Source organism: Aythya ferina (genome assembly GCF_964211825.1).
Source record: "Aythya ferina genome assembly, chromosome: 3".
In the NCBI taxonomy this organism is placed as follows: Eukaryota; Metazoa; Chordata; class Aves; order Anseriformes; family Anatidae; genus Aythya; species Aythya ferina.
Genome location: NC_140298.1, coordinates 81,483,530 through 81,511,180, shown reverse-complemented (window position 1 = coordinate 81,511,180; position 27,651 = coordinate 81,483,530). Strand labels below are relative to the sequence as shown.

General features: G+C 36.8%; 1 protein-coding gene across 9 annotated transcripts in view; it reads left to right on the top strand.

Moving 5' to 3' along the window:
• Positions 1–27,651, top strand: part of EPB41L2 (erythrocyte membrane protein band 4.1 like 2) — a 108,037-nt gene that overhangs the window by 31,354 nt on the left and 49,032 nt on the right. For all 9 annotated transcript variants that reach the window (XM_084512826.1, XM_084512828.1, XM_084512833.1 and 6 more), the window contains 3 exons: positions 13,615–14,090; positions 15,187–15,384; positions 25,512–25,616. In XM_084512826.1, coding sequence (XP_084368952.1) covers positions 13,629–14,090; positions 15,187–15,384; positions 25,512–25,616 — 765 coding nt within the window. In that variant the 5' untranslated portion in view covers positions 13,615–13,628. The remainder of the gene's footprint in view (positions 1–13,614; positions 14,091–15,186; positions 15,385–25,511; positions 25,617–27,651) is intronic.

Sequence of the window (27,651 nt, the reverse complement as noted above, 5' to 3'; positions counted from 1 at the left end):
GAAGCATTAAGTCCTTCCATTTTCTTCTCTGCTCATCAGGGGTTGTTCTGGAGGAGATTTCCTATGAAAGTAGCTCTGGTTTTTGCCCATGATCTCTTCAGTTCTGGAGTGTGGAGGTCTTTGTAGAAAATAATATCAATCCATGTATTTTCAGAACAAGAGACGTGGTTGGGAGTTCAGAGCAGAAAAATCTGTTGATTTATACCATTCTCAGATTTGAGTATCTCTGTTTTAAGAGAATTTGTCATTTTCTTCCAATTATTGGGCACACTGAGAAGGCTAACTGGAACATGTCATGATACACAGAAAAGAAAACTGAATTCCCTTTGCTTCAGCCTCCCTGGAAATCTGATAGATTAGCTATACTGGTTTCCAGTTGCTTTGGGTAGAAACAAAATCCCTGTACTAGACAGTAGTATAACTCTGTTTAAAAAAAAAAATTAGCTGTGGAAATTCTTTCTGTATTTCTGGAGCTCTGATTCATATTAAGTATTTGGCTGTGATACAAGTTGTGATTAGTTGTACAACTTTCAAGTACTGTATATGGATTTAACTGTGAGTTAGCAAATAAAAGCATTCAGGTAATTTCACAAACAGCTCATTTTGCTTGTTTTCTTATGAATACAATTCAAAAGCAAAATGAAGATTGCATATTGAATCAGCTATTTTCTTATTGTTCAGGTGAGATGATCTAAACTGCTTGGATGAAACCCAGGCTTCTGATATGGTTTGGCTTCATGGCTTTTTAGCAAAGTTTATGGAATTAAGAGTAGAAGAATGCTTAATTGATAATTAGGAAGATTCTAAAAAAAGTAAATAAGATTAAGTGAAGGTACAAGAGAGGAGGGAGAAGAAGATGAAAGAGGTGTTCATACACAAAACTAAAATGAAGCAAGAAAGATCTGTTTTGCAAATTGTGAAGCCCAGACCTCACAGTTTAAAACAGCCTTGTTTCTATGTTTTGGGAATTTTAGGGAATCTGTTTCCCATTACTTGACTGTGGAATGCTGTGCTCCAACACAATTATTTTCATCATTTCCTTCTAAGCGTCTCTATCATATGGCTATATATATTTATCTTTTTAGGAGGCTCATCTATGCATCTTAGCACAGAGTAACACAAGCTAGTAATAATACTTATTCAGAGTAAATTATATAAATAACTTCTCAAATATCCAAGACTTGGAAATCTTTTTGGATACATTGGCATACTTTACACTTTATGTCAACTTTGGTATTATATTTTGGTTCCTATAACCTACAGGGAATGAGAAAATATTTAGCCTCTTCAGCAAGTCAACACTGATTTAGAAGTTGCACCCAAGCATGCTATATTTTATATTAGTATATATTAAAAGGAAGACCTTTTTCCTCTGCTTCTCTTTTCCAATAAGCTTATGTTAATCCGCACAATTGTTAGCTTGAGAGTTGCAGTATATTTTATAGATGTATGCAGTCTAAAATCCATTATCCTTTGTCAGAAAAGACAATGCAACATTGTTTTAATTGACTAGGAAACACAGGAAAACTGCATATTAATTTTGCCTCAAGTACTGAATTGTGTAAATGTAGTCATGATGATCAATGAAATTGCAGGGAATCTCTTGATGATGGTAGTACCTCATGAAAGGAATTTGCCAAAACAATTCATTTTTTCACTTGATATAGCTGAGAATCTGGTTCATTTGTGCATAACCCAGGTGAATTTCTATTCTAGTGTATTCTAATATATAGTTAAATAATGGTGTCTGTCTCTTAGATGTGAATTTGACCTCCAGTTTCTAGTGATGTCATACAAGCATGAATTAGCTTGGCTTGTTCAACAGGAAAATGTTATGTCGTGCCCCTCATGAGAACAAGCTTTTAGGTTGTATAATTGTCATTTCAGTGGAAACTGAGCTGGGAATCCCTCTGCTCCAGGTTAGAACTTCAGAACAGAGTAGTTCACTTGGAAGGGACCTACAAGTTGGACCTAGAGTCCAACTGCCTGACTACTTCAGGGCTAAGCACAAGTTAAAGGATGTTATTGAAGGCATTATCCACATGCCTCTTGAACGCTGACAGACATGGGCATCAATCACCTCCCTCGGAAGCCTGTCCCAGTGTTTGACCACCCTCATGGTAAGAATAAAGCTACGGTAAAGAATTTTTTCCTTTCTTGTCTGAACCTCGCCTAGTACAGCTTTGTGCCGTTCCCACGCAATGTATCATTGGCACCAGGAGGAAGAGACCAGCACCTCCCTCTCCATGTCACCTCCTGAGAAAATTGCAGAGAGCAATGAGGTAGCCTCTAAGCCTCCTTTTCTCCAAACTAGACAACTGAAATATCCTTAGCCTTTCCTCACAGGACATGTCTTCCAACCTTATAATAAGCTTTGTTGTGTCTTCTGGATGCTTTCAGATATCTTAACATTATTGTATTGTGGAGTCCAGAACTGTGGAGACGAGTATTTAAGGTGAGGTGGCATCAACTGCTAAATACAGCGACAGAATTGCCTCATTTGACCTGTCTGTGCCTGTGCTTAATGTACCTTAAAACACTGCCCTCTTGGCTGCCAAGGCACACTGCTGGCTCGTGTTGAGCCTGCTGTCAACCAGCACACTCAGGTTGCTCTCTGCTGAGATGTTCACCAGCTGCTTGTCTCTCAGTCATGTGTCTGGCATTACTCTGTCCCAGATACAACACCCAGCAGTTACCTTTGTTGAATTTCTTGCCACTGATGGTTGCCCAATGCTCCAATGCCTTTTGATCCTTCTGCAATGCTTCTTGTCCCTTCAGGGAGTCAACAGCACCTTCCAGTTTAGTGTCATCAGCAAACTTCCTAAAGATGTGTTCCACTCCTGCATCCAGATCATCTATAAAAATGTAGAATGGATCTGGTCCTAAAACTGGGCCCTGGGGAGCACTGTTAGTGACTGTCTGCCAGCCAGATATAGCTCCATTCACTACAACGTTACGAGCTCTGCTGTCAGCCAGTTCATCACCTGGTGTAATGTGTACTGCTTTATATCATGGTTGGACAACTGATCTAGAAGGGGCAGTGAGGGATTATATCAAAGACTTTACTAAAATCCAAAAATGATGTCTGCTGCCTTTCCTTCATCCACCAGGTGGTTGATCTTATCATAGAAGGAGACTGTTTTACTAAGGCAGGACTTACCTTCATGAACCCATGTTGACTATGCCAAATAATAGCTTTTATTCTTTAATAAATAATGCCTTTCAGTATTCCTTGGGGTAATCTTAGTTCCTTGGAAAACTTATGCAGAAGACTGAGATTAAGACAAATAGGTCTGTAGTTCCCTAGGTCTTTTCCCTACCTGTTTTGTAGATGATAACACTGGCTGGCTTCTAGTCCAGCAGGCACCTCTGCAGACTCCTATGACCTTTGATAAATTGTTGTGGGGGTCCAGCTATAATGTCATCTAACTTCAGTACTTTGGGGTGAATCCCATCAGGCCCCATGGATTTATAAATATTCAGCTGATTGCTTACAATTCTGGTGACCACAAATGAAAAGTCACCATTGCCCCAGTTATGGTCCTCCAACAAAAGACTGGGTAACTCAAGATCTATCATAATGGTAAAAAAAAAAAAAAAAAAAAGTAAAAATGGCATTAAATGCTGTTTCTGCATCCTTACTTGTTAGGTGACCATCACTAAATATCAGTCCAATGTTTTCCTTAGACCTCTTCTGGCTGTTAACATGCTTAAAGCCTTTTTCTGTTGTTTGACACCATCTCTGTCAACTCAAGGTGAGCTTTAGGTTTTCTTTTCTCCCTACAAATGCAAACTGCAGCTCTGTGTTCTCCCTGTAAAGCCAGACCTTGCTTATATTTTCTTTGTCTAAGTTCCAAGAGGTATTCCCTGTCCAGCAAAAAGGTTTGTTTCATAACTACTCGTAGTTTTCTTGACTTCCATGTAACCCAGTACTGACATTTTATATATCTAACACAATATTTCTGTATGCCTAGATCTAATAATGTAAACATTCCAAATACTTGTCTCCCCTTTTTCTGTACTGGGTTGGGAAGTATTGCTATCGTGTGAGGAAAACTATACTTCTGTAGAATGTCACCCTTAAATTCTTGGATTGAAGTTACCTCACAGGGAACATCTGGAAGTACTTGATAGGATGTAAGGGAGGAGACCTTGAGACATTTCATTTTGGTTCTACTGCTAGCCTAGCGAATGTCTCATGTATCACTTTCTCCTCAGAGTGCCCATGTTTCTCTATCTGTAAAATTATTTTTTGCCAAAGTCTTTTTATAGATTAATGAATTTCATAATTACCACAAAATGTTTAGCTAGTGTGTTTAGATATCTATTTTAGATCAGTTTTCAATCCTTGAGCTTTTCAACAAAAAGTAAATGAGAATTCATGACCATATATCAGCTTTTAAAAACAGGAAGAAGGTTGTTCTTTAGGAACTGGAGAGCTGAAGATGCAGTTAAATTATTGAAATGTTACACATCAAATCTTGTTATTGAATGGAATTTAAACACTTATGTCCATATCTATATGCCTTGAAAAAAAAAAAACCTAAACTAATCAAAATTCTGTCACCTCAGAGGTTTGGGAGTATAGTAGCCCTATTTTCTTCCAGAAAGTGCTGGTTTTCACTTAATCCATTAGACAATACAAAGCAAGCATTCACTGTTTAAAAACAAATAAATGTCATTACAAGTGTAGTTTAAGGAGCTCTCTATTTAAACTTTACACCAGTGGAACAGGTCTTGAGACTTGTCATGAAAATAAGATACCGGGGCTGGGGGGGGGGTCAGGGGGGAGGGTAAGTTCGTGATTTCTTTTTGTAAGATTGTATTGCCACTTCTGAGGTTGCATAGGAAAGATTTTTAGGCTCCTGAAAACAAATTGTTCTGTGGTAACTCATAAGGGCAGAAATCTTACAAATTCTCTTTTCCTACTCTTTTAGCTGTTCAGTGGCCCTAACTCTTTTTTTATGCTAATGCAGCTTTTACTAGGCAATTTTTTTTATATGTGAGGGTGAAATCACCGTTGCTATATCCACTGTGGCTGTTCACTCCAGAAGTTGGAGACCTGCACTTGGCGATGTGTTCTGTCCAGTAGTCTCTACAGTGTAATTTCAGCCTTATTTGGTGTCTTCCTCCCCTACCCCCTTTCTGGCCTCACTGAAGTTTTTTGGCTATTACACAAATCATGACCTTTTTTCCTGTTTTGTCTTCAGTGCCTGTTTCCTGTTTTCTTTCCCTCCCCCACCCCATTTTTTACTCCTGGCTCTATCTCCAGTGTTGTCTTAGCTTTGTCTCTTACCATTTATGTATTTTTCCCAATTATTTTTTTGTTGAGAATTGAGAGCTATAACATCACTTCTTCCCTTTGCTGTGTGTTTGTATCCATAGTTGCTGCTGAATGCATGTTGAGCACTAATTTGTGTCATTCCTACTGTTTCCCAAAAGTCAAATCTATCACAATGTAGTTCCAAAGCTGTGAAAAATGTTTCTCTTATCTTTACATAAGTATAGATGAACATGTTTTCTAAGTGATCAGTTTCTTTTATTTGTTGACAATCGTATGCATCAGACTTCTTAGATGTGTATGTCCCAGACTCATCTGCACCTGAGCTCCAGTTCTTGGTCTTAGACATCGCTCTTTGGGATTTATTGCTCTAGTGGTCTTGATTTGAGAGAATGTGATGTTCTCACAATTTTATGCAAGTGTCTGAGGCTCTTGTCCGTTTTGTTAGCATATACCTATTTTCCATTTCTCATTACTCTATATTTCTCAAGGCATTTTAGAAGTGAATCCATAGTTAAGGAAAGGCTAGATAAGATGGAGGATATCTACAACTGTAAGCTTAAATATGGTCTTGGATGCAGGATAAGCATACCCGTAGAGAATAGCGGTACACTTATATATGCTTTCAAACACTTGTTCTGTCAGCACCTAAACTGTTGAGCCTATAAAGAGGAAAAGAAACCCACAAACCTGTGCCGACTGGGAGTTTCATTCAAACAAGTACGTCTTTTTGGCATGTAGCTCAGAATGTCTTGCTATGTGTTTTTGTAATAAAACTATTATCTAATAAGTGCTGTCAGCTCGGGTTTGTGTATGCCTACAATTGTTTCTAAGCTTTCAAGTTTTCTTGCTATATAGAATGTGGACTGAAAATGTGGCCCAAAAAAGCTGAATAAAGCCTCTACTTAATTTGTTCTGAAAGCTTCCTGTAATAGCATGCCATCTGTATCTGTACATGTTCATTAAAAAGCTTTTCTGCAGTGGGTGAGTCTGCTTTGGTAAACTGTACTTTGTGATGTGTATTTATATGGGAATGCCATTGCAAGTCACCAGCTTTTTTTCCTTGTCTGCAGGACAGTTCTGAATACTCCTCCCCATCCTTTGCTTGGTGTTCACAAATGAATTATTCTTTTAAATCTTTATCTGTCTTCTTACCCTAACTCTTCAAAAAAAAAAAAAAAAAAAAAAGCCACTTTGTTTAAATAGTTGCTCCCTTGAGGCTTTCCTGCATATCCTGTTATCTGTTTTATATTACAATCTTTCATGCTGGGAATGTCCTTCCAAAAAGCACAAAACAGCTAAAGCACTTAGATGACTAACAAATATGTTAAGTGCTAAAGTCCAGGCTCAAAACCACCCCGATTAGCATAAAGCTCTCTTGCAGTTTTTGTTAGTGTTATTAGACTTATTTCTGAATTTTAGAGCATCATTTTACTTTATGTAGCCCAGAGACATTGCAGTAGTTGAAATATTGTTAATGGTGAAGCAGTTGCCACAAGAAGTGGGAACCTTTTACAAAACTGCTGATATTTTCACTCCGCTAATCAAATACCAGCATTCAGAAGAGCCTATGGGAACGATGAAGTTTTGGCTGCCAATTTTATTTGCTCAGCTAAGAGGTATTTCTCTTTCTTTCCTTCACTGGTTTTTGTTGCTTGGGGTTGAAAACATTATGTTCCCCCAGGAGCAGTAGATACATGCTTTCCTGAAGAGCAGTATTATCTGTATTTTCAATACTTTGTTATATACTGCAGTCAATACAAGCATCTAAGAAAAAGCTTGCAGTGTCCCACTTTAAATATGTCATTTTAGGTGCATTATAGCTATTCAGGGAAAAAGAACACTGAGCAGATCAGCCCTGATCTTTCAAGAGAATAACTGTTCCAGGAGTAGCTAGCTTGTGCTAGCTGCAAAATAGAAATTAAAATGTCAGCACAAGACATCTTGGATGGCTTAACTTTGAGGTTTGAGGAAGATAGGATAGCTGGAGAGGGGATATGGGAACAGCATTTATTCAGTGCAGCAGTGATTGTGAATCATATTTTAAACTATCCTTTTTGTCTTTATTTTTGATTTGCTATACTATTGATAGGCTAGGTTTATTTCCTTGGATGTGTGTCAATATCTCTGAAGGTTTGTCAAGAGTTAATTCACATACTGGCAACAGCATAGCCAGCAGAGAGCTGCAGCTTACCTGCGGAGATCTAGGATTATTTCACTGTATAGTTTGAGGCTTTGTACTTATTTGGAGTTCGGATTAAGATTGCTTAAGGTTAATTGCCAGGGATGCCAAGTGTAAAACAAGTATTTGAAACTGGCTACTTCCTTCCTATTGGTAGGAAATGGTGGTAGTATCAGTTTTGTATTTCAATTTGCATCCTGATTTGGGGGGGAAAATTAGATAATTTTACACTATTTAAAATCATTTATAATTTTAATGTCACTTTTCCAAGTTCTTATTTCCCTCAGTTTAACAATACCGATAGAGGTTTACACATTTCTGGCTTGCCAAAGAGAGCTGTTATTTCTATAGTGCACATATTTGACAACAGAAAAAATCTTGAAGTGTATGTTAAAGCTGAAATATAGAACTGATGCTGCCACCTCAGAAAAGGCCCTTCTGTGGTGATGCTTACACCCTGAAGCTTTGTAAATGTTTGTTCGTTGAACTCGGGTCTTGTACATGGCAGAGCAGACTGCCTTAATGTGTTCTTGGTTGGTTTCTGCCATTGCTGAATAGCTGAATAACCAGAAATAAAAAGCTAACAGGCATTTTTAACATGATCTCAGTAACGTCTGCATCTTTGACGCTCAACCTTGACATATTGGTGAAATAAAGACAATGGCTGTATCTGTTTATGAAAGTTGTGCACAAATGTTCTGCTTGTAAGGTCTGTCAGTAGCATTAAACCAAAAGCACAGGTTGGTCACTTGTCACTTCTTTTTCCTGAGCTTGAATTCTGGTATTATGGCTATTTCCCTTTTTTCTGTGCTTTTATATGTTTCCTCAACATGTGAGACAGTAATAATTCTCTATATGACTTCCACTAAAGAGGAAATAGATACTTGTCAAAACAATTGTGCATGTCTGGGATTCCAGCATCCAGAAGCTTTATTATTCTGGGGCCTCTCAGTTTGCTGGGGGGTGGGAGGGGAAGTCTTGGGTCCTAGTACATCATTTTTCAACCTGAGGTGGCAAGTGCTTTGATCAACTATGTTATTGTGAGTGCCCTGAAAGCATACTTTATGCAAGAGTAGGCTTAATGTCACATGTATAAAATGCAACTGTTTTTAATCTTGCTGATTCATTGCAAATGCAAAGAATAAAAGTTGAAAATTAAAAATTTGTCATGGCATCTAGAGAGAAATCATCTCTAAATCAGAACAAGCTAGAATAATTTACAGAACCAAAATGGATTTTTTTTTTTCAATTTTCTTTAATCAGAATTGGGAAAAGTGAAATATTGCCCGTGCTTCAGTGGAATTGTGGCACTGTCACAGAAACAAAGCCCTTTGGTACGGGATGGGGTTGAAGGAAGGATATGGAGCCAGCAGAGAAAGCATTGCTCAGAACAAATGATCGCTTACTACTGTCTTTAATCTTTAAAATTGTGGTTCCCATGAGGGGTTAATGTGAACAGTCAAAAATCACTGTAAACTTGCAACTTTGATTTCTAAGATAGGGAGAGATTTTTTCTCAAACTATTGCTTTTAGTTTGTTGGACAGACAACAGGAAAACAGAGCTGTGTCTTGACCCATGTGCGTTTTCTGGCTGCTGGAATGAAAAGATTTGGAACTAAATCCTGGTTTTCCACTGAACGTGCCCTTCTCTAGCAGTGTCAGGGCTTGGGTGGGGTCACTCTTGTTCAATAAAGCTTTTCAAAAGTGTTGGATTCTCATCAGCTTGCAACTTTTTTTTTTTTTTTTCTCAGCACTGGGGAACAGCACAAAGCTAACTTGATAAGCAGACTGTATATGTGTGTATGTACTCTGGCAGAGAGATTGCTTGATTTGAATTAAGTTGCCTTCTGAGACTTCTTAGACTTGATACATCAAAATGTCTGTAGATTGTAACGGCAGAATTGATAGACTCCTGTTGTCTCTGCATGGGAAATGGATAACATCAACATAGGTGAAAGGTTGTATATTTGCTTAAATTTAATCCCAAAGATGTTCTGATGTTGGCTTCAGAACTTGGCTTTGTGTAGCACTTGGAATGTAGTTATGTTCTGGTTTTATTGAAAACTTTCCTGTTGTTATGAGCTTTGCATATTGTATGGATGCTGTGACACAAATGATGCAGTCTTCAAAGATTTTTATTCCATTTGGGAAGCAACACTTTTCTAAATGTTTTATTATATGTTTTTAGGGCACTAGGTGCTGTCAGTGGACAAATTTTATCAAAATAGTGCTTAAAGAATTTTCATTTGCGTGTTCCATAGTAGCATCTTTCCTTTCTGAGGAGTTATACCCCTTAAACCGAATTATCCTTTAAAATGAATGCTATTAAGATGTATGTGTATTGCAGTAAATGACTTATCCACTAGAAAAAAATGATGTTCTGCAAAAGGTGCCTTCTGAAAAGCTGGGAGCACTTAAATGGTAGGGAACAGATATGTACTGTTGAGTTGCTTTAACTGGAAAAAGATACTGAAGAAGTCATAAAAACAGTTGGGTTGGAAGGGACCTTAAAGACCATCTAGTTCCACCCCCCTGCCATGGGCAGGGACACCTCCCACCAGACCAGGTTGCCCAGGGCCCCATCCAGCCTGGCCTTGAACACCTCCAGGGATGGGGCAACCCGTGCCAGTGCCTCACCACCCTCTGAGTGAAGGATTTCCTCAGTCATATTCACTGATTCCCTCTTGACTTTACGAAGAGGATTTGAAGTAGCTTTAAGTTGTTTCCTAGAAATTTGTCAACGTAAGTTTTATTGTGAAAGTCTATCTAGACTGCAGGTACTCACTGTTCAGTTTTTGGCAGAGGTAACTTTCTCTGTTGCATTTCACTTATTATCTATATCTTTGATGTTTTTGTCTTCAGAATAACTCTAATACCATATTTATATCATAGATTCAGAAGTATTTCTTAAGCTCACATCTTCTGTAAGGAGTAATCAGTTTTTTTCTTGGTATTTTGTGTGTTGCAAGAAATGATAACACGCTTGGAATATTTTTCTCATGCTACAAATCTTAGTTCTACAGGCTTAATGTTTATGTTGGGATAAAAAATGTTTTCCTGGCAATACACATAGGCTACTATATTTAGAAGCATTGTATGCTTGCAGATACTCAGCTGTGTGGTGGCGTAGATGTGAACGTGAAGGCTAACAAAAATACCTGGTCTTTCGAATAGTGACTTTGCTTATGATGATCATTCCCGTTAACTCTGGGGCTGCTAGCCATCATGCATGTGCCAGGATGTCTTTGGAGACTGGCTTTTATAGATCTAATAACCTTGGGAAGGTGCTGGTTTGTGCCTTTTCTGATCTTGAAGATGAGTGTGGAGGCTATATGTATATAATTAGACACACATGCTCATGTGTCCTTAGATATATGATAATTTTTTAGTATCACAGAGTAGTAATTCAGTGTCTGGTCCTGAAGTCATATATATTTTTAACAAATCATGTTAACACTTGTGGGAAAACATACAATTACATGTACTTGCTATAATTTGAACTATGCTTTACACTGAAATATTGTTGCTGTTTTCAGTTTGGTCTTTGAATTGTGCTGGGGATTTTTAGAACTATTATGGCACCATCTGCTGACCAATGTCAAGACTGGCAATGACAGTTTGCTCACCTGGCTGCTACACTGAATATCCACTGCCGGTGAGGAATTCAGAGGCAGTTTGTGCAGAATCATAAGAAAGGGCAATTTTTAGCTGTCTCGTGTTTGGGATAAATATTTTTTATCAGGAAATACTATTGCAAAGGGCGGATGATAACACAGCTTTATTTGTCCTGTCATCTGGACTATTGCAGATGGCTTTTCAGAATAGCTATGAAGCTTTAAAAGAAATCTTTTTTTTTTTTTTTTTTTTTTGTCTAAATGCAGTAAAGGATTGTTCTTGTTACTTTGCCCTTTAGTACTTTATCTTCTGAGTTTGCAGAGAAGAGATTTGACAGCATTAGATCAGTTTAGGCTCCAGCTCTGGTGGTCTTGTCATAACATGGGAAACTGCTTCACTCTGACTTGATTGTTGCTTAAGTTTAAAAAGATTTAAGTTTAATAAAAAAAAAAAAAAAAAGGAAGAAAACTTGTGTTCTCTGGTAGTCAATTCACTTCTTGAAGTTCAAGAACTTCTTCAATCTTAAATTACGTACATGGATTAACACAATGACCAACAAGTGCAAAATCTGCTGAGACTTCTCCTTTTACAGGCGTCAGTAAGCCTGCCACTGGAGTGTCTGCCTAGGGTTTCTTCTCTGTTTCTCACTCTTGCTGCAGGATTCTTACGCTCATTCAAGTTTGTCATTTCGAAATGAAGTCTTGTGAATGGTTTAATGCCACCTTGCAATATGAAGAAGGGGAGATGAGGACAAATTATTTGTCCTGCTGTAGATGTTTAGAGGGCCTAAGAAATTAAGAAGGGGAGAAAATACTTGATGTGATTGTTCTGTTTAGTAGGAGCAAACCTGAGTTTATGATGCCTTCTTGGAGACAGGAGAGCAAGAAAAGATAAAATTAAATCTTCAGATCTGTCAGTTTTAAGACTAAATGAGTTTGTTTTTGTCGATATCTTCTGAGAGAAATGTTACCTGCTTGCTTCTGTTCTCTGTTTTGTTTTTTCTGATACATTATTAGCTGTTACATGTTGGATGAGATTTATAGAAACCCTTTTTAGCTACTTTCTTAGAGATGCATGGGGAAAAAAAGTCATCTGTAACAATGAAACCTCTAATTTGATTTTACTAAGCAGAGTGGATCATTCTGGGATTATTCTTTGATCAGCAGATGCTTGGACTTTTTCTCTCAGGAAAATTAATCTGTATTAGTCATTTTGATTTGGAAAATAAGCTTGTATGGTATTTTATTGAGATTGATACCTGCCACTAGGAAAGAACAGCAACAGTTGAGTTCTCTGTAAGATCTGAGGACATAAGCAAAATGCAACACGGCTAGTAGCAACTTCCAAACTGGCATACTAATACATGGTTTTAAATAGCAAATTCTCAACAGCTAGTCAAATGGAAACCTCCCTTTCAGAGGCTTATTAACTCTGAGAAATAGTATAATACATAAATGTTAAAACTTTAATGCTATTTATGAAGAATGTTAGATAAAACACAAAGGACTTTTGAAGGAAATGGCTACATAACTAATATTTAAGCTTTAATTATATTCAGAAATTGCTAATGCAGCAGTAGATACACTACCTTTTAATTTCCTCATTACTGAATGCTTTTGTTTGTTACTTTAATAGCCTTCACTACCTAAAACAAGGAAACACCTACCACATATAGCTAGACTTTTGGTCTTGAGATGCTTGCTTAGTATGAATTTGCCTATAGATATTTCAAGGCTCCTGTGTCTTCTAAGATAATCATCAAGTTTGCTTCCTTTAGCTGAATGTTGTCCATCCGCTTTTGCCAGAAGGGCTTCTCTTGTGTGTTTGGGTATCTATTTCAGGCATCTATTAGCTTCTGTATCTCTCTTTTTTCCTGTATTTGGGAATGGTCTAGATTAAGTGGTATTATTTCTGACTACTCATGAATGTGCTTTGGAAGTTTGGAGGTAATTTGTTTTCATACCTTCTTGTGGTCTCTACTGGTTTCTAATCAACTTCAAGTGCAGTTTAAGCTGTCACCTCCTGACTGTAATGGCAGGGACTGATAGCAGTTGATTTTAATGCAGAGATTCCAAGTTATGAAGTTGATTGTAACTAATCTGCTAATCTCAAGGCCAAACAAGCATACCATTAATTTAAAAAGAATTGTTTGAAGAAAGTTGTAAAAAATCAGTGACTTCTGATAGAATCCAGCAACTTTAAACTTTTATTGTTGGACCCTTGGGGCTTATTTTTGCTGGTCCACTTCAATAAATTTGAAAGTGTAATGTGATTACTTTTTCTAAGTATCAAAGCAGCAAAATCTAGTGATACACATTAGCGTGGTTGCGGGGATATGAAAAATCAGCTAGAATTAACTAACAATCAACAAATAACATTGCTATTAAAGATTACTAGTTCATGTCTAATTATAGTATTAATTGTCTTTAATTTGATCCCTTGTTGAGCATTACTACAAATTACTGCAAATAATACAAGAATCAGTAAAAAGGGGTGATGCTACATAACTATTTTTCTTGATGCCTTTTTTTTTTAGCATAAGCTGTGACAATGACAACTGAAGTTGGCTCAGAAACTGAAGTAAAGAAAGATCCTGAGCAGGTGGGACCAGACAAAACCAAGGACAAGCCTGAAGAAGCATCAGAGACTGTAGAAAATGAGAAGTCTGGGAAAACGTCCTCTGAAGAAGCTCAAGATTCTTCCTCTGTCCCAGCACCAGCTAGCCATAGTAGCCCAAGTAGCCAGAAGAAGGAAAAAGATTCATCTGAAAGCAAGGGTATTTCTCGCTTCCTTCCTCCCTGGCTTAAGAAACAAAAATCCTATACGCTGGCAGAGCCCAAAGATGAGGCCAAGAAAAGAGCAGCAGGGGAAGAACAAGTAGTTGAAGAAAGTGAATGCCATCCACCAGAGGGGATGGCTCAGCCAAAAAGGATTTTAGAAGTGGTGGCTGAGAATAATGCTAAAGCAGATGACAAAGAAGAAAAACACTCTGTTAGTAGTGCTGAAACACAGGTATGTGAGGCTACTGATCGCTTTGGAGCAATTCCAAGGGGACTTGGTTGATTTGTGTAATTCATGTAAGGCTTTGTTGGCATCATCATGGAAAGATAGCAGTTATTATCTGGCATTTTGTGCAATTGGATTGATACAGTTATGAGTAATGTAGCTGACTTAAATAGTTCCTGCTCTGTGGCACTATTTATTTATTTATTTTTGACTAAAGTTGTTTCAGCTGTGACTTGAGTGTAACCTTATCATTTGGTGTAGTCAAAAGGGATAGCGAACTGTGCTATTGAGGTAGAAATGAGCAGGGATAAGAGGAGAAGCTTCTTAACCAGCTTTGCCTCTGAAGCCATTGTATTGCACAAATACCTCCTTAGGGACTTAATCTGTTTGTTATCTGTTGTAGAGTCCTTAGATGTTAAATTCTGTGTTATAATTTTGTTGTGGTTCCGCTTGAGTGGAAGCCAACTTTGTAACTATGATTGTAGCTACTGCTCTTACTGATTTGCTCTGGAGATTGATGCTGAGTTCCAAAGCAAATGTCACATTCTGCAGTGCTCTCAAGTCTCGCTCTTTTTTTTTTTTGATGTGCAAAGTTGCATATCAGGTCTTAAAACTCAAGCCTCATGTTCTAGGGACACAACGATGATTAAGGGCATGGAGGATCATCTCATAGGAGGAGATGTTAAGAGAGCTGGCACACTCCAGCCTGGAGAAGAGGAGAGTCTGGGGGAATCTTATCAATGTGTATAAATACGTGAAGGGAGGGAATGAAAAAGGAGGAGTCAGACTCTTCTCATTGGCATGCAGTGAAATGACAAATAGTCATGACAAAAAGGCAGTGGGGACAAATAAACTCCAATTTGGCGCACGCATCTTTTTTTCTCCAATATCTGGTCCGCAATGGAAGATCTTAATGCTTACCTTACAGAGGTAAGCATTAATCTTAACCTTACAGAGGTTATTGTACTTCAATTATGTGCATAAATTACATCGAAACTTAATGTCTTTTTTAGTGGCTTATAAAAGAAATGAACAGGGTTAAAACATCTAAATGCGGGACTTTGAATCATTTAACAGAATTGTTTGACTGTGTTTTATATAGCCTGCCAAAGAAGATGGTAAAGAAACAGAAGTAGAAAAGGTTGCAGAGGAAAAGGAAGAAAAACAAGAAAAAGAAAAAAGGGAGACAAAAGAAGTGCAGACAGCTGAAGTTATTTCCCAAAAATCTCCCAAGAAAATTAAAACTGTGCAGAGTAAAGTGGTTCTCTTGGATGGCACGGAATACACCTGCGATCTAGAGGTAAGGTATCAATTCTTTATGTACAACTTTAATAGAGAAGAAAAAACCTTTCATTGCATTGACAGTTTAACAAGTACGTTATTGTATATCTAATGAGCTGATTACAAAGTTACATTCCCATTACTGTCATTAAGGCTCAGATAACTTTTCATTTTAAAATTCCATCTCTAAGTATATAACCTTAAAAATGCACTGTGAGGTACACAAAGATAAAATGCAATAAAGAAAACTGTTCAAAGGTGCTTTCTCTTGCAGCTCAAACCTTTTTTTTCCTGCAAAAGATAAAGGTAGTGTCACATATATTAATACAAGTTGTCTTGAGATAATTAACTTCATTTAAAAATAATCTCAGCTGGAGATGCACACTTCTAAGTTTGCTTCAAAACAAAATTCTGTTACAGTTACAAAATCATGTTACAAAAATACAATTAATATTTTTTCCTCAAAATTTCATCAAATCTACCATTCATTTTTGGTGTGCTGGTGCTCATGACTAAGTCTTAATGAAGTTCTTTTTTTTTCCAGCTTATTCCTTAACTTTTTACTTACAGAGTAGCGAATGAATTATAGGTACTGTTGATGAATTATTAGGTGGCAGTTTCAAACAAAGATTCACATTTTACATGTAACATGGATTCCGGAAAATGCATTTTTATGAGACTTAAAGCTTCCATGGCTTCAAAAAGGGATTAGATAAATATTTGTAGGAAAAATCTGTAAGGAGATGTTAAACAGAAAGGCACTTGGGCTCAGGAAACCCTAGAGCTGAGGATTCTAGAGATGTAGGGACAATATAGGGCTTTCTTGTGTCATGTTTCTACTTTCAAGTTTCCCCTGGCCTTCTGTTAGATACAGTACTTGTCTAGAGTACTTTTTGTTAGAGTTTTATTTTGAGAATTGGTGTGTGAGGCATTAAGTAGACCTACCTGATCAGCAGATTACTTCAGGTGATTCTAAGAGTAGCTCCTGGAATGTCTCTTGTTGACTCTGGGGTGTACAGTATTGTGCACCCCTGCATTGTGTGAATAGGTCACAGGCTTATTCCTGACCCAATGAATTAAAGCCACCATAATTAACATATAAAGAAACAAAGTAAATTTAATGTGTTTGCCTGCTGTTGTGTCTGAGCAAGCCCTTGTTCTAGTAGGACTAGTATTAGGCAAGATGATGCTTAGTCAAGTTAGCATACTTCTTTCAAAGGAGGTTTTTAAATTTTTTTTCTGCTTACTGTCGTGTCCCCAGTCTGCCGGATGCCTATTTCTAATTTCTCTACCTGCTTTTTGCTTTGTGTCAGTCTCAGTGTCTCCCTTGCAGTACTGCTATAGTAGTACTGTGGGCCTGAGCTGTGTTGCAATATCCTCGCTAGGTAGGAGATGCTCAGCAGACTTGTGGCTGCTTCCCATACAGGAAAGAGAACACAGCTTCTGTTTGCTAGGTGTTCGCTGCCTACTGGCATTGATAAATCAGCATACAAATTATCCAAAACAATTCTTATAGCTTAAATTAGATGAGAAAGTGTCACTTATATTGATAATGCAACCTAAAGCTCTGTTTCAGTGGTTTAGTATTATGCATGAAAGTTCCTATGTGCACAGACAACAACAAAAAAAACAAATTATGAATGTGTTGAATGTGTTATGAGTGCAATTGGAAAACAAAAATCCCCTGGTTAGGGTGACATGGGAAATTTCTTTGTTGGAAGCTCTGTCATCAAGAATTGATTGATAACTTTTTTGCAACCTTCTTAGTAAAGGTAAAAGAACCAGGTGTTTACTCCAGGACATAATGTGAAGTAGCTTGCAAGATTAGCTTTCATTTACCCATTGAAGTGTTTTTTTTCTAGTTTCCTGTTATAATCTTTAAACCGATGGACATGATATCCAGGGGTACTTAAAGATCAATTAAAAGTAAATGTTAGGAGGGCACTGCAATCTTCTCCCTCACCTGACCTCTAATTTTAAAGACTTCCGAGGGAAGCCCAGTTTATTCTGACTTATATAAATGTGCTATTAAAACATTACCCTATATACTGAATTTGCAAGATCTTAGCAGGGTGCAGAAGGCTAGGATCAGTGGGATTTCTGAAGAATTAATAATGAGATTGTTTATGGAAATTCGTGAGATTATACCGTTATCAAAACTGATTTTCAGAATTGCATAGAAATGTAGTTTGAGCAGATACTGCATAAAGTTTCTGGATATTATTTCTAAAGCTGAATGTTGAGGACATGGAGAAGCATGTTTTATTGCCTGTTCTCTATCTTGATAGGACAAGGAAACAATTTTTAAAACCCTGCATGAAGTCAAATATGAAGAAATCTGATTTTAACACTTTCAGAACTGTCATGGTGGCTTAAGTTTTATTTCATTACTTAGTATATCTTTTTCTTCAAATGTATATTCAGGTAGCTCAGAAATGCTTATTCATTGTTTGACAATATGAAATACTCCCTGGGATTACTTGGCTGTAGTTTGCTAGAGTTTCTAAAGAGTGTATTTTATAGTTGGTAGTGGTGCAAACTTTCTGGAGCCTTCATTTGTCAAACAGGTCCTATTCCTGATGTTAAAACCAAACAGTTTCAGTGTATGTTTCTTCAAGTACAATATTTCAGCTGTCCAGGGGTTTCTACCTGATGGTCTCAAATGTATGCCACTTCACCATAAGCTAAGTCCAGCTGTGGAAAAGCAATAGCGAAGCCATCGTTGCTGTTAGTTGTCTACGTGCTTTTTGAGCTGTGTCAGCAGAAGAAAAGGTTTTATCACAATAAACAAAACACGAACACAAAAAATACTCTACAGAATAATTGTTCTCCAGAACAAATTGTGTAGGGTTTTGCATACCAATGTTCTGAAGTTGCAGGAATTTTGTCTCTAAAAGCTCTTGAAAAATGTTTATACATATGTTTGTATTTATAGGCAGATAGGGTGTGTGTGTGTATATATTACATTTTTCAACAGATTTCTAAAAGTAAATACAGAAAATTGACACAGATGGTGTAATAACTGCAGAGTTCTTCTTTTGCTTCCACTGAAGCCAGGATGTTTAAGTCTGTTTAAATCTGAATGGTCTCTGTACTAATTGAAGACTATGAATTTGATCATCCTGGGCTTTTTCACCAGCCAAAAATGAGACTTAATGCATAATGTGATGAGGTCCATCACGATACGTTTAAAATGGTAAACAAGATTTCTAATGACTTTCTAATTCACTTTCACAACTGAAAAAATATTAATTTGCATATTAATCTTAATCTTGTTTCCTAATTATTGTAATAAATATTTGCTATAAGAACAGAAGTAAAGATCAAGGAGGGTGGGGGGAATGGCAAAGTGGAATAGGAACAACCTGGTTTCTATATTCATTTGAATCATGTTTTACAGGACATGAGGACTGCTGACTGCAATTTTACAAAATATTTTTCTTAAATACAAATAGTTTTTATACTTGACTACTGTACCAAAATATTAAAATTCTCAGAAAACTGCTTCAACTTATAACTGAAACTTCAATTTTCACTCTCTGCAGTAGATCTTATTAGATGAGTTTCTGGTACAGATCTTTTCTTTAGTCTTCTTTTAATGTTTTGTGTTTGAGTGAATGATGGTTCATTTCAGCTTTACAGAGTAACAGTGTGTAATCATACAAGATTTAAAAAGCAAGTAAAAAAAACTCTGCAGTTTAAATACAAACTGCAAAGTTCAGTTTGCATTTGTTGTTTCTTTATTAAATCAAATTTCAGGATGATTTTCAGAGTTAGGACATTCCATATGCCTCTTCTATTTCTTGCTCTGTACTGTACACAAACTTTATTATATTTTATTGTTAGAGATGTTTCTATAAATATGTTTACTTGCTAAAAGGGAAATAAAACTGGAAAAGTACCTTGCTTTTGCTACTCTTGTTTCACAGTCAGAAACCTGTCTTTTTCTAATTGACATCTCTTCATAAGTGCATTGCTAGTATGACGATTAACAATCGGGCTTAAGCTAGCTTGTAGTTGGTGATGCAACTGGGAGAAGCGGCTGATACATCAGAGGAGCTGTGATCAGAGGGACCTGGACAGTCTCTAGGACTGGGCAAAGAAGGATCTCAGTACAGGAAATGCAGAGTCCTGCACCTGAGAGGAGTAACTATGGGCTGACAGGCTGGAAAGCAGCTCTGCAGAGAGAGCCATGGGGTCCTAGTGGACAAGGGGTACTGACAGGCTCCTGGACTTGCAGCAGGAAGAACTTTGCTCAAAAGAAGGTGGTCCTTCCCCTCTGACCAAGTTCTCTAATTGTGCTATAGAAAAAGCCAAAAACATTAGGGTCCTTGGTGGGAAAAGACTCAGCAACCGTATGGGTTTGTATCACAGTAAGTTGAGTTAATGATACTTTTAAAAAGCTCTGTCATCTCCCATGGAATAGTTTGTCCCTTTATAGTTTTTTCTGGTGTATTTGAATGGAAAAATATCATGGCTTTTTATATACATATAAAAATACATGTATACAAGTGATCGCTTATATACGTATACAAGTGATAATTCCTTTTCAAAGGATGAGAAAAGCGAAAGGCATCAGCTGTGCATAAAGATTGTCTAAGGAAAAGCTATGTTCTCAGCTAAATGAATATTATTGCTTGTCCTGTGACCTCCTATGGGAGAAAAAGCAAGGTTGAATTTTCAATTCTTTTTATTTGCAAAAAAAAAAGTCCAGATTTTATCTTTCTGTTTCTGCCTAGACAATATCTATTACAGTATTTGAAGAAATATGCTTTCCAGTTCAAAGTCTATGCGTTTTGCTGCATCTATGGCTTTGATTTCCATGTAGCCTTCTTACTTCTGTTATTCTATACATGTACTTGAGTTCCATCCTTCTCTATGAACTTGGTAAATTCAGAAGTGGAAACTCTTGAGTTTTCTCACTTGGGACTCCCAAGAATGCACATATTAGATGTGATATGTGGGGATGAGTGGGAAATAAATTCATCTATTCCAGGTCTCGGTTACAGAGAAAGGAACTCAAATCCTCTTTTTGTGATGCTAGAGACCTGGAAGTTCTGAATCTGGAATCTGCATCCCTTAAAAGTTTTCATAGAGTTTTGTGATACCATAATTTGGAGAGAATAATGAAGAAGCCCAGAAACTCTTAAGTTTTTTTTCAGCCTGTTGCATAGCTACCTGTTATGATTAGCTGCATAACATGCTATATGAGATGCCTTTATGCCTCTATTAGCTTACACTTCTTATAGCGGCTGGTATTATTATTTCAGCTTGTTAGACTATAACCCATAAGTAATGGCAAATTGCAAAGATATTCCTTCAAAGATTATGTCCAGTATTGAAGTATTTAACACTTGAATGGTTGAGACTGACACATCTGTCACTTTCTCCAAATGCTTCTTAAATTACTTTATGCATGGAAGATTTAATTATATGCTGCAGAAATGTTATTTCTGTATAACATGTATTTATGTGACATGAAGGATACATTGAGAGATTTCTGAGTAAACAAAATCCTAATGACTTCTGTTTCTGCATTTAAATGCTTATGAAAACTAATTTCTGTATGTCATCTCTCTGTGTTATGTCATTTGCTGGTGAGTACCACAGAATAGAAACTGATAGCAGGTGCTCTGTTAGAAAATGTTAGCTGCCTCTGTGTTAAAGCTAACTTATGTTTGAAATTGCTTATGGAGAGGGATGAAGGGAATGGTTCACTTACAGCAAATCAGCATATTTTTACTATGATACAAAGACTTCTTTGCAAAGGACTGTATAATTTGATTCTGTTATATCATAGTTCAGAATTTATCACAAAATGTTGTTCTTGGAGTACACATTTGTACCCTTCATATTTCTTTGCCACTTTGTATGCTTTGTGTATTGATAATTGCTGTAAGTTTTTTATTTGCAGCTGCATAGTGTTTAACTAGGGAGTTATTTCTTTTGGCTTGTTTTTGCATGTCTTTCCCATTGCCCAAGGCATACCTGACATGGTAGACGTTTGGCTTCTAGCATAAAGCATGTCTCAGATATTTCTTTTATTGAAGGTTACTTTGTAAATTAATTTATCACCTTTGAGAATTATCTGTTTGTGCTTTTGCCCTTGGAACTCTTTATTTTGCCTTAGTAGATCTTCTGTCTGGTGTCAACTTGCCAGTCTGAACTTAGTTAAGTCAATAATTCTTTCTATAAAAAACTTCTTAAGCAGATATTTCAGCTTCTTTGGTGACACTTTCCTTCAATTTTTTTCTTTCTATATTCTTTTATTATTCTGCTTCTTTAGATGCAAAATGGAAAGACCTGGTTTATAGCCTGTTTCTTCAGTATAGCTTCTAGAAATTGGCTTGTCTGAATGCCAGTTCTGACAACCTTTAAGGCTGCTGTCCTCCAGAAAAGTTGGTGTAATGAAGCTGAGCTTTGTAGCAAGTGAAAACTATTCCTCAGTTTGTTTAAACTTCATACTCTTACTCTTGTGGTGCTTCGTGGTCTTTGATTTTGCCAAAACTGAACAGTAGTTAATTCTAATGCCAGTGTCTCTGGTATTTGTTTGGAGAAATTAAAAACTCTAGGTGGGACCAATGTTCTAGTATTACAAACATTGATACCAGCAACTCTTCAAACTTGCTTAATTTGGGGGAACTAGGAAAGTTTTGTAAGGAAGCAAAGCAACCTCCATTGAAAGGTTATATTTAAGTCTACTTTTAGTCTAAAGCATATGAAATTGCTTATTAGGTTCCATGTTAATAAAATAGGTTGGTTTTCTGTGTCCTGTAACTTGAAAGTAAAAGTGTCCAAAGGTACTTATCTCTAGGACTAGGAAATTCATGTAATATATAAGGGAATAATATTCTGTGGAAGCATTTCACTAAACAGAATGAGTTGTCTACACAGTATGTGCATGCGTAGAGAACATGAGCAATTTATTCAATTTATTTTAACCTTAAAACTATCGTAGCTTTTAAGGATATCTTCCATGTGTCCTCAGATTCTTCACAGGAACCTGTAAATGACTAGAGGAAGAAAGGTAAAAACTATTGTTTGAGTAGTTTTGGAGGAACATGAATTAAAACAATTTTCACAGGTTGTGAACTGCTAGTAACTTTCAGTTACCTTTTATGGCTTTCTTTCAAGTGAATTAAGTTCACTCACAGGAATGGCAACATGTAAGTGGGACAGAGACTTGTGAAAGCATGTGGGGATGAAAGATGTGGAGTTTGTCAAAAGTTCTAAATCACTGAATCACTGTACTTGAAATGACAAACATTCACTGTCACAGGTTCATGACTTAGTAGTGTAATATTTGTGGGAAGTAACGGCAGTTTAATAGCTTGAGTGAGCAGACTGGAATGCTCAAGATGAATTTTTAGGATGCAAATATTTTTATTTATTTTTAGCATAGTGCAGATTATATAATTTTGATGAACTCCTTTCCTGATAATTGATGTCTATAAGAGCAGGTGTAAGTTCTCATTCTCTTACAGTGGTCTGAGTGTTCGTCTTGCTTTGAGGAGGAAGCTATTTTTGAAGCTTTTTTTCTTTTTCTGTGGTTTCTTACTTGTAAGGAAACTTTTGTTATATTTGGGATCTGTGATAAAGGCTTGTTCAGATTTTCTTCTGTAAATGTAATCTTGGTTTTAGTAAAGGATAACAGTTCTACTTTCAAAAAAGAAAAGCTATCTGTATAATAACTGCTAGTTAAAAGCAAATGTAGATCATATTGGGTTTGTTTACTGCATTCAATCAGTGGTCTAATTAAATATTTATAACAAAAGGCATTTAAAGGATGCCAGCACTGACCACATTTTACGCACGTATGAGCAACTGAAATACATTGGAGATGACAGAAGGGTCCTATGGTTACTTAGTTTGCTTATACAAAATAAAATTGTGTTTGCTTAATGTACAGTTAAGATATTTTTTTTAACCCTGAATTAAGGGAAGTATGATTGAACTTGATATGGATCAGATGTTCAATTGTAGTTGGGCTTTTATTTGCAAATCTTTATTTTTTTGACTGTTCAGATGTGTAGACTAGTGTTTGGGTAAACTTAAGTGATCTGCTGCAAGTACGAACTTTTTCTTACACAGAAAAAGTAAAACAGGGATGACATAAAATTTCACACATTTTGAAAACTTTGGTCCAGATTCAAGAGACACTACTAAAAGTAATGTTTTTGAGTGAAGTTGTCTCAAAGCCAAAGGAGAGATGTGCCTTGTGTGGAGATCAGTCATTAGTATGGCCTTTCAGGGCTGGCTGCCTTGGCATAGGTCCTCCTGTCTTGCTGAGGAGAGAGTATGGCCGCGGGGACACCTGGCCTGCTGGGAGCTCAGCCCACTACACTGACTTTTATGAAGCTGAAGAGGAGGCTGTTGAGCAAACTGGTTACTTCAAACTGCTAGGGGAAGGAGTTACCTGTATTTCTGAAGAGTAAAACCTGTGAGAGTACTGACCAGGCTTAAGATTCCCAGCTCCCTTTTTCAACTGATTTGGACTTTTAAGCCCCACTGACTCTCCGTGATGCTTTGGCAACTAATTGTGTTCATTTTATAAATGTGTCGTTTGAAAGTTTTCTGATTTTCAAGACTGTAATGTCTGCTGAACAATGCAGTCTTGAAGAATCAGAGGTTTGGACTGTTGGAGAATAAAAACAATGCCTTCAGTATTTGCTCTGTGCATACCTTTTCTCCCCCTTCCCTCCCCTCCCAGCCTTTAACATTTTGTACAGTGCAATGGGGCTGCAGTGAGAGGCACGCTTAAGGCACTTGTGAGTGCTCTGTCACTGTCTGCGGGACACAATAACGGCAGTGTTGCCAGGGCCTACACAGAGGCAGTTGATGGCGTTTCTTTGGAATTGCAGCAGTGTGTGGCATCTACTGAAATCTGTGGGATAAGCAAATGCAGGAATTCCTCTGAGCTGCCAGGCCTCGGAAAATACCATGTTGTGGTCCTGCTGGTAAATGCCACAAATAGCAGAACAGTCATGTAGGGCTTGGTTCAAAAGGCGAGACTGCGTGCTGTTCATGTTCAGATGTTCCACCAACAGGCTGTTTTAACTGTGGAAAGAAATTCTGATGTTCCCCACCCCTGGTGATGTATTGCAAGCCAAATGCTCTAAAATGTTTTGCCTCTTGTCAGCAGTCATCTCCAGTACAATTTTTCCCTAAAATCTGGCACACAGAAAAAAATCATAGGCCTGTTTTTCATTACTAGCAATAGGAAGACAGGATAACCATGTTTATGTTCCCTGTTACTGGTGCGGGAAGGAAAGATAGAACTTCAGGACTAATTGCAACTTACTTAAGCTATATTATTCAGAGCTGCAAAAAGCAGCCTTTTTAAGAGTGTGCTAAAACTTTTGTTTTTCATCGCTATTGTAAAATAGCACACTACAATATTGAAACTAATCTCAAATAAAATGATTTTCTTTTTTGTTACTACAATAGATTTTTTTGAAGGGATTAACTTCTTTAAGACTTGGTTTTGTTTTAAGACGTTGGTTTCTTTGACTTGCCCCTCAGAATCTCTGCAATGTTGACAGACCAATTTGTGCTCTGCTTATGCTTGTATGGTGTTCCTACTGGCCTGATCACCTACTTTTAGTGGTCTGCTTCATCTTTTTTTGTTCCTTGAAGATAACATGCTTTGGTTTTCATAGAGCTATAGAATGGTTTGGGTTGGAAGGGACCTTAAAAACTAGCTAGTTCTCACCCCCCTACCATAGGCAGGGACACCTCCCAGTAGGCCAGGTTGCTCAAAGCCCCATCCAGCCTGGCCTTTAGGTAAAACTAAAGACCTATAGAAAACGATTTCAGGACTATTTAGCTGCAATTAAAGGTGTGCAATACTTAAGTAAAAAATGGTAATGAATTTGTCTTGTACATGCAAGTCAACTTCTCTGAATTGGGGAAAAAAAAAGTCTTTATTTTTAACTGTGATATGTATAGCTTGAAAATATGATAAATAGAATATCATAAGAAAGCTGACAGCTTTATAATCTTTTTTTATAGGTACTTTTAATTTCCCTGACTAATCCCATCTAATTACAGTACCTGTTGTGCAGCCTGTTTCATCAGCTGAATGTGTTCATAAAATTAAATGTTTACTGATAGTAATTTTCTTTTTTTTTTTTTTTTTTTTTTCAGAAAAGAGCAAAAGGCCAAATATTGTTTGACAAAGTGTGTGAGCATCTCAATTTACTGGAAAAGGACTATTTTGGGCTGTTGTTCTATGAGAATTCAGATCAGAAGGTAAGTCTGTATTAGGCCTTTTGCTTTTCCCCTACATTGCTACTGACTTGAATAGTTTGGTACTGTGTGCAAGATACTGATGTGTATGTTAAGATAACAAAGTTTCCATTTATTACTTCAGAGTGTGAAATATTTAAAATATACACAGTTCTGGAAAAATTAATTGAATAGTTCCTAGACTTCATTTTGGAATGGTAAAATAGTATGCCATACCTGCCAGTGAAGATAGGAAACTTTAACTAATATCATTCCCTTAATCTGCCAGACTCCCCACAGTTTAATTTGTAACCCTCTTAAAAATACAAAGACAAACAAAACTGATGATAAATAATGCAAACAAATCTATCTTTAATCTGGCTTTCTAAAAATTTTACTCTTTTCTCACGTGTGCTTAATAATGCTTTGACAAGGAGCATGAAGGACATGTTGTCTGTAAGTCTGTAATTATTAGGCCTTAATTGTTTATTTTCCTCTTAATTTTAAGTTAAACAGGTCATTTGAAAAGGTGAGACTGGGGCTAGCCTCTCACCAGTGTTGGATGCTAGCTTTAGTAATGAAGAGGTGTTTTGGTATGACTACATTCAAATAAGATCTCTTCAGTACCTTTTGGTATCATATTTTGTAATCTTTTATGCTTCTTTGTACATGGTGAGCACATCTAGATTGAGTGGAGGAAAAAATTTAAATCAGCTGTTGGTATTCATTCTACTAATTACTAAGAGCCAATTAGCTTCTCCCAGCATCTGAATGTTTGTGTCTAGTTATGGACTAGTTGTCACTGTGTCCACTAACTAAAGATAAGCGTGCAGACATCTTTTCCATCATAACGAACAAACTAATAATTGCGAATTGAAATGAAAAAATGTAATTCTTATGATTTTGATCTCAATCTGTTTTTGAGTCAGGAAGCATCATTACATGAGTATACTATGCTCGTATACTCGAAATACTATATACTTGTATATACGCATTATACTTACTGAAGACTTTCTTGCTTTTTTCATGTTTTCTCATTCCACTTCTACACTTGAAATGAAGTCTAATGCAGTGATCTGAATAAATTTGACTTTGACAACTTCTATTCAAATACAATTGTTTTCTAGACTTCCTTGCTTTGCTGGAGACCTTTTGTGAAGTAAAGAGCAGAATACTTGATTCCTCTCAGTTAAAGTTTTCTATGCATAAAATGGGCTTGATGTATTTTTACTACTTGGATATTGTATTTTTGATCATGATTTATAAAGCATTTATAGAAATTGGACCTTGTTCAGTGTAACAATGAAGAGCATCCAAGTTGATCCTCTGAGTAATATCATAATCTAATTTATTTTTTGTTGTTGTCATTTACAGTCCCTTTGTGCTACTCAGTATTCTTGGCAATACACGAGTGTACACAACATAGGACAGTCTCCTCACTGACAGGAGAGGAAATACATAATAGCAGATGTGGGATCTGCTATTGATGTATATAGAGAATGATGTGAAGTTTATTTGTCTAAATTAGCTAAGCTTTCAGTGAATCTAAAATATTTAAGCTTGTTCTGGCTTCCTTAGAAACTCTTGTCAACCAATGGATTTCTTAAAAAGATCTTCAGTTGGTGAAAGAACTCTAAGTAGTCTTTAGGCACTTGGTTTGCAAACAGATATTGAGCAGAGTTGAACTACTTAATTCCCCGGATTACTCACTCAGACATCTTTCAAAGTCTGAGAGGGAAGAGAAAAGAAAATCCAGTTTTGGACTGGCAAAAGGAGGTACTTCACCTAAATATCCCAATTTGAGTTTGTTTTATGATCTTTGAATCAGCATTTGATGCTTGTTCAGCAGTGATTGTCTGTTTTACCTATTACTTTAAATTTGTAAGACCTTCATTTTAATTTGATTACCAAAGCTATTAGAGCAGTTCTTGTCTTGTGCAATTGGCCTGTATTTTACAAACTTAGGTACATGTGCAAGATGATGACTATTGTATTCTTTATTTGTGCTTTAACTGACACTTCTAAAACTACTGATCATCTGGTTTTGCTTTCTTTCCTC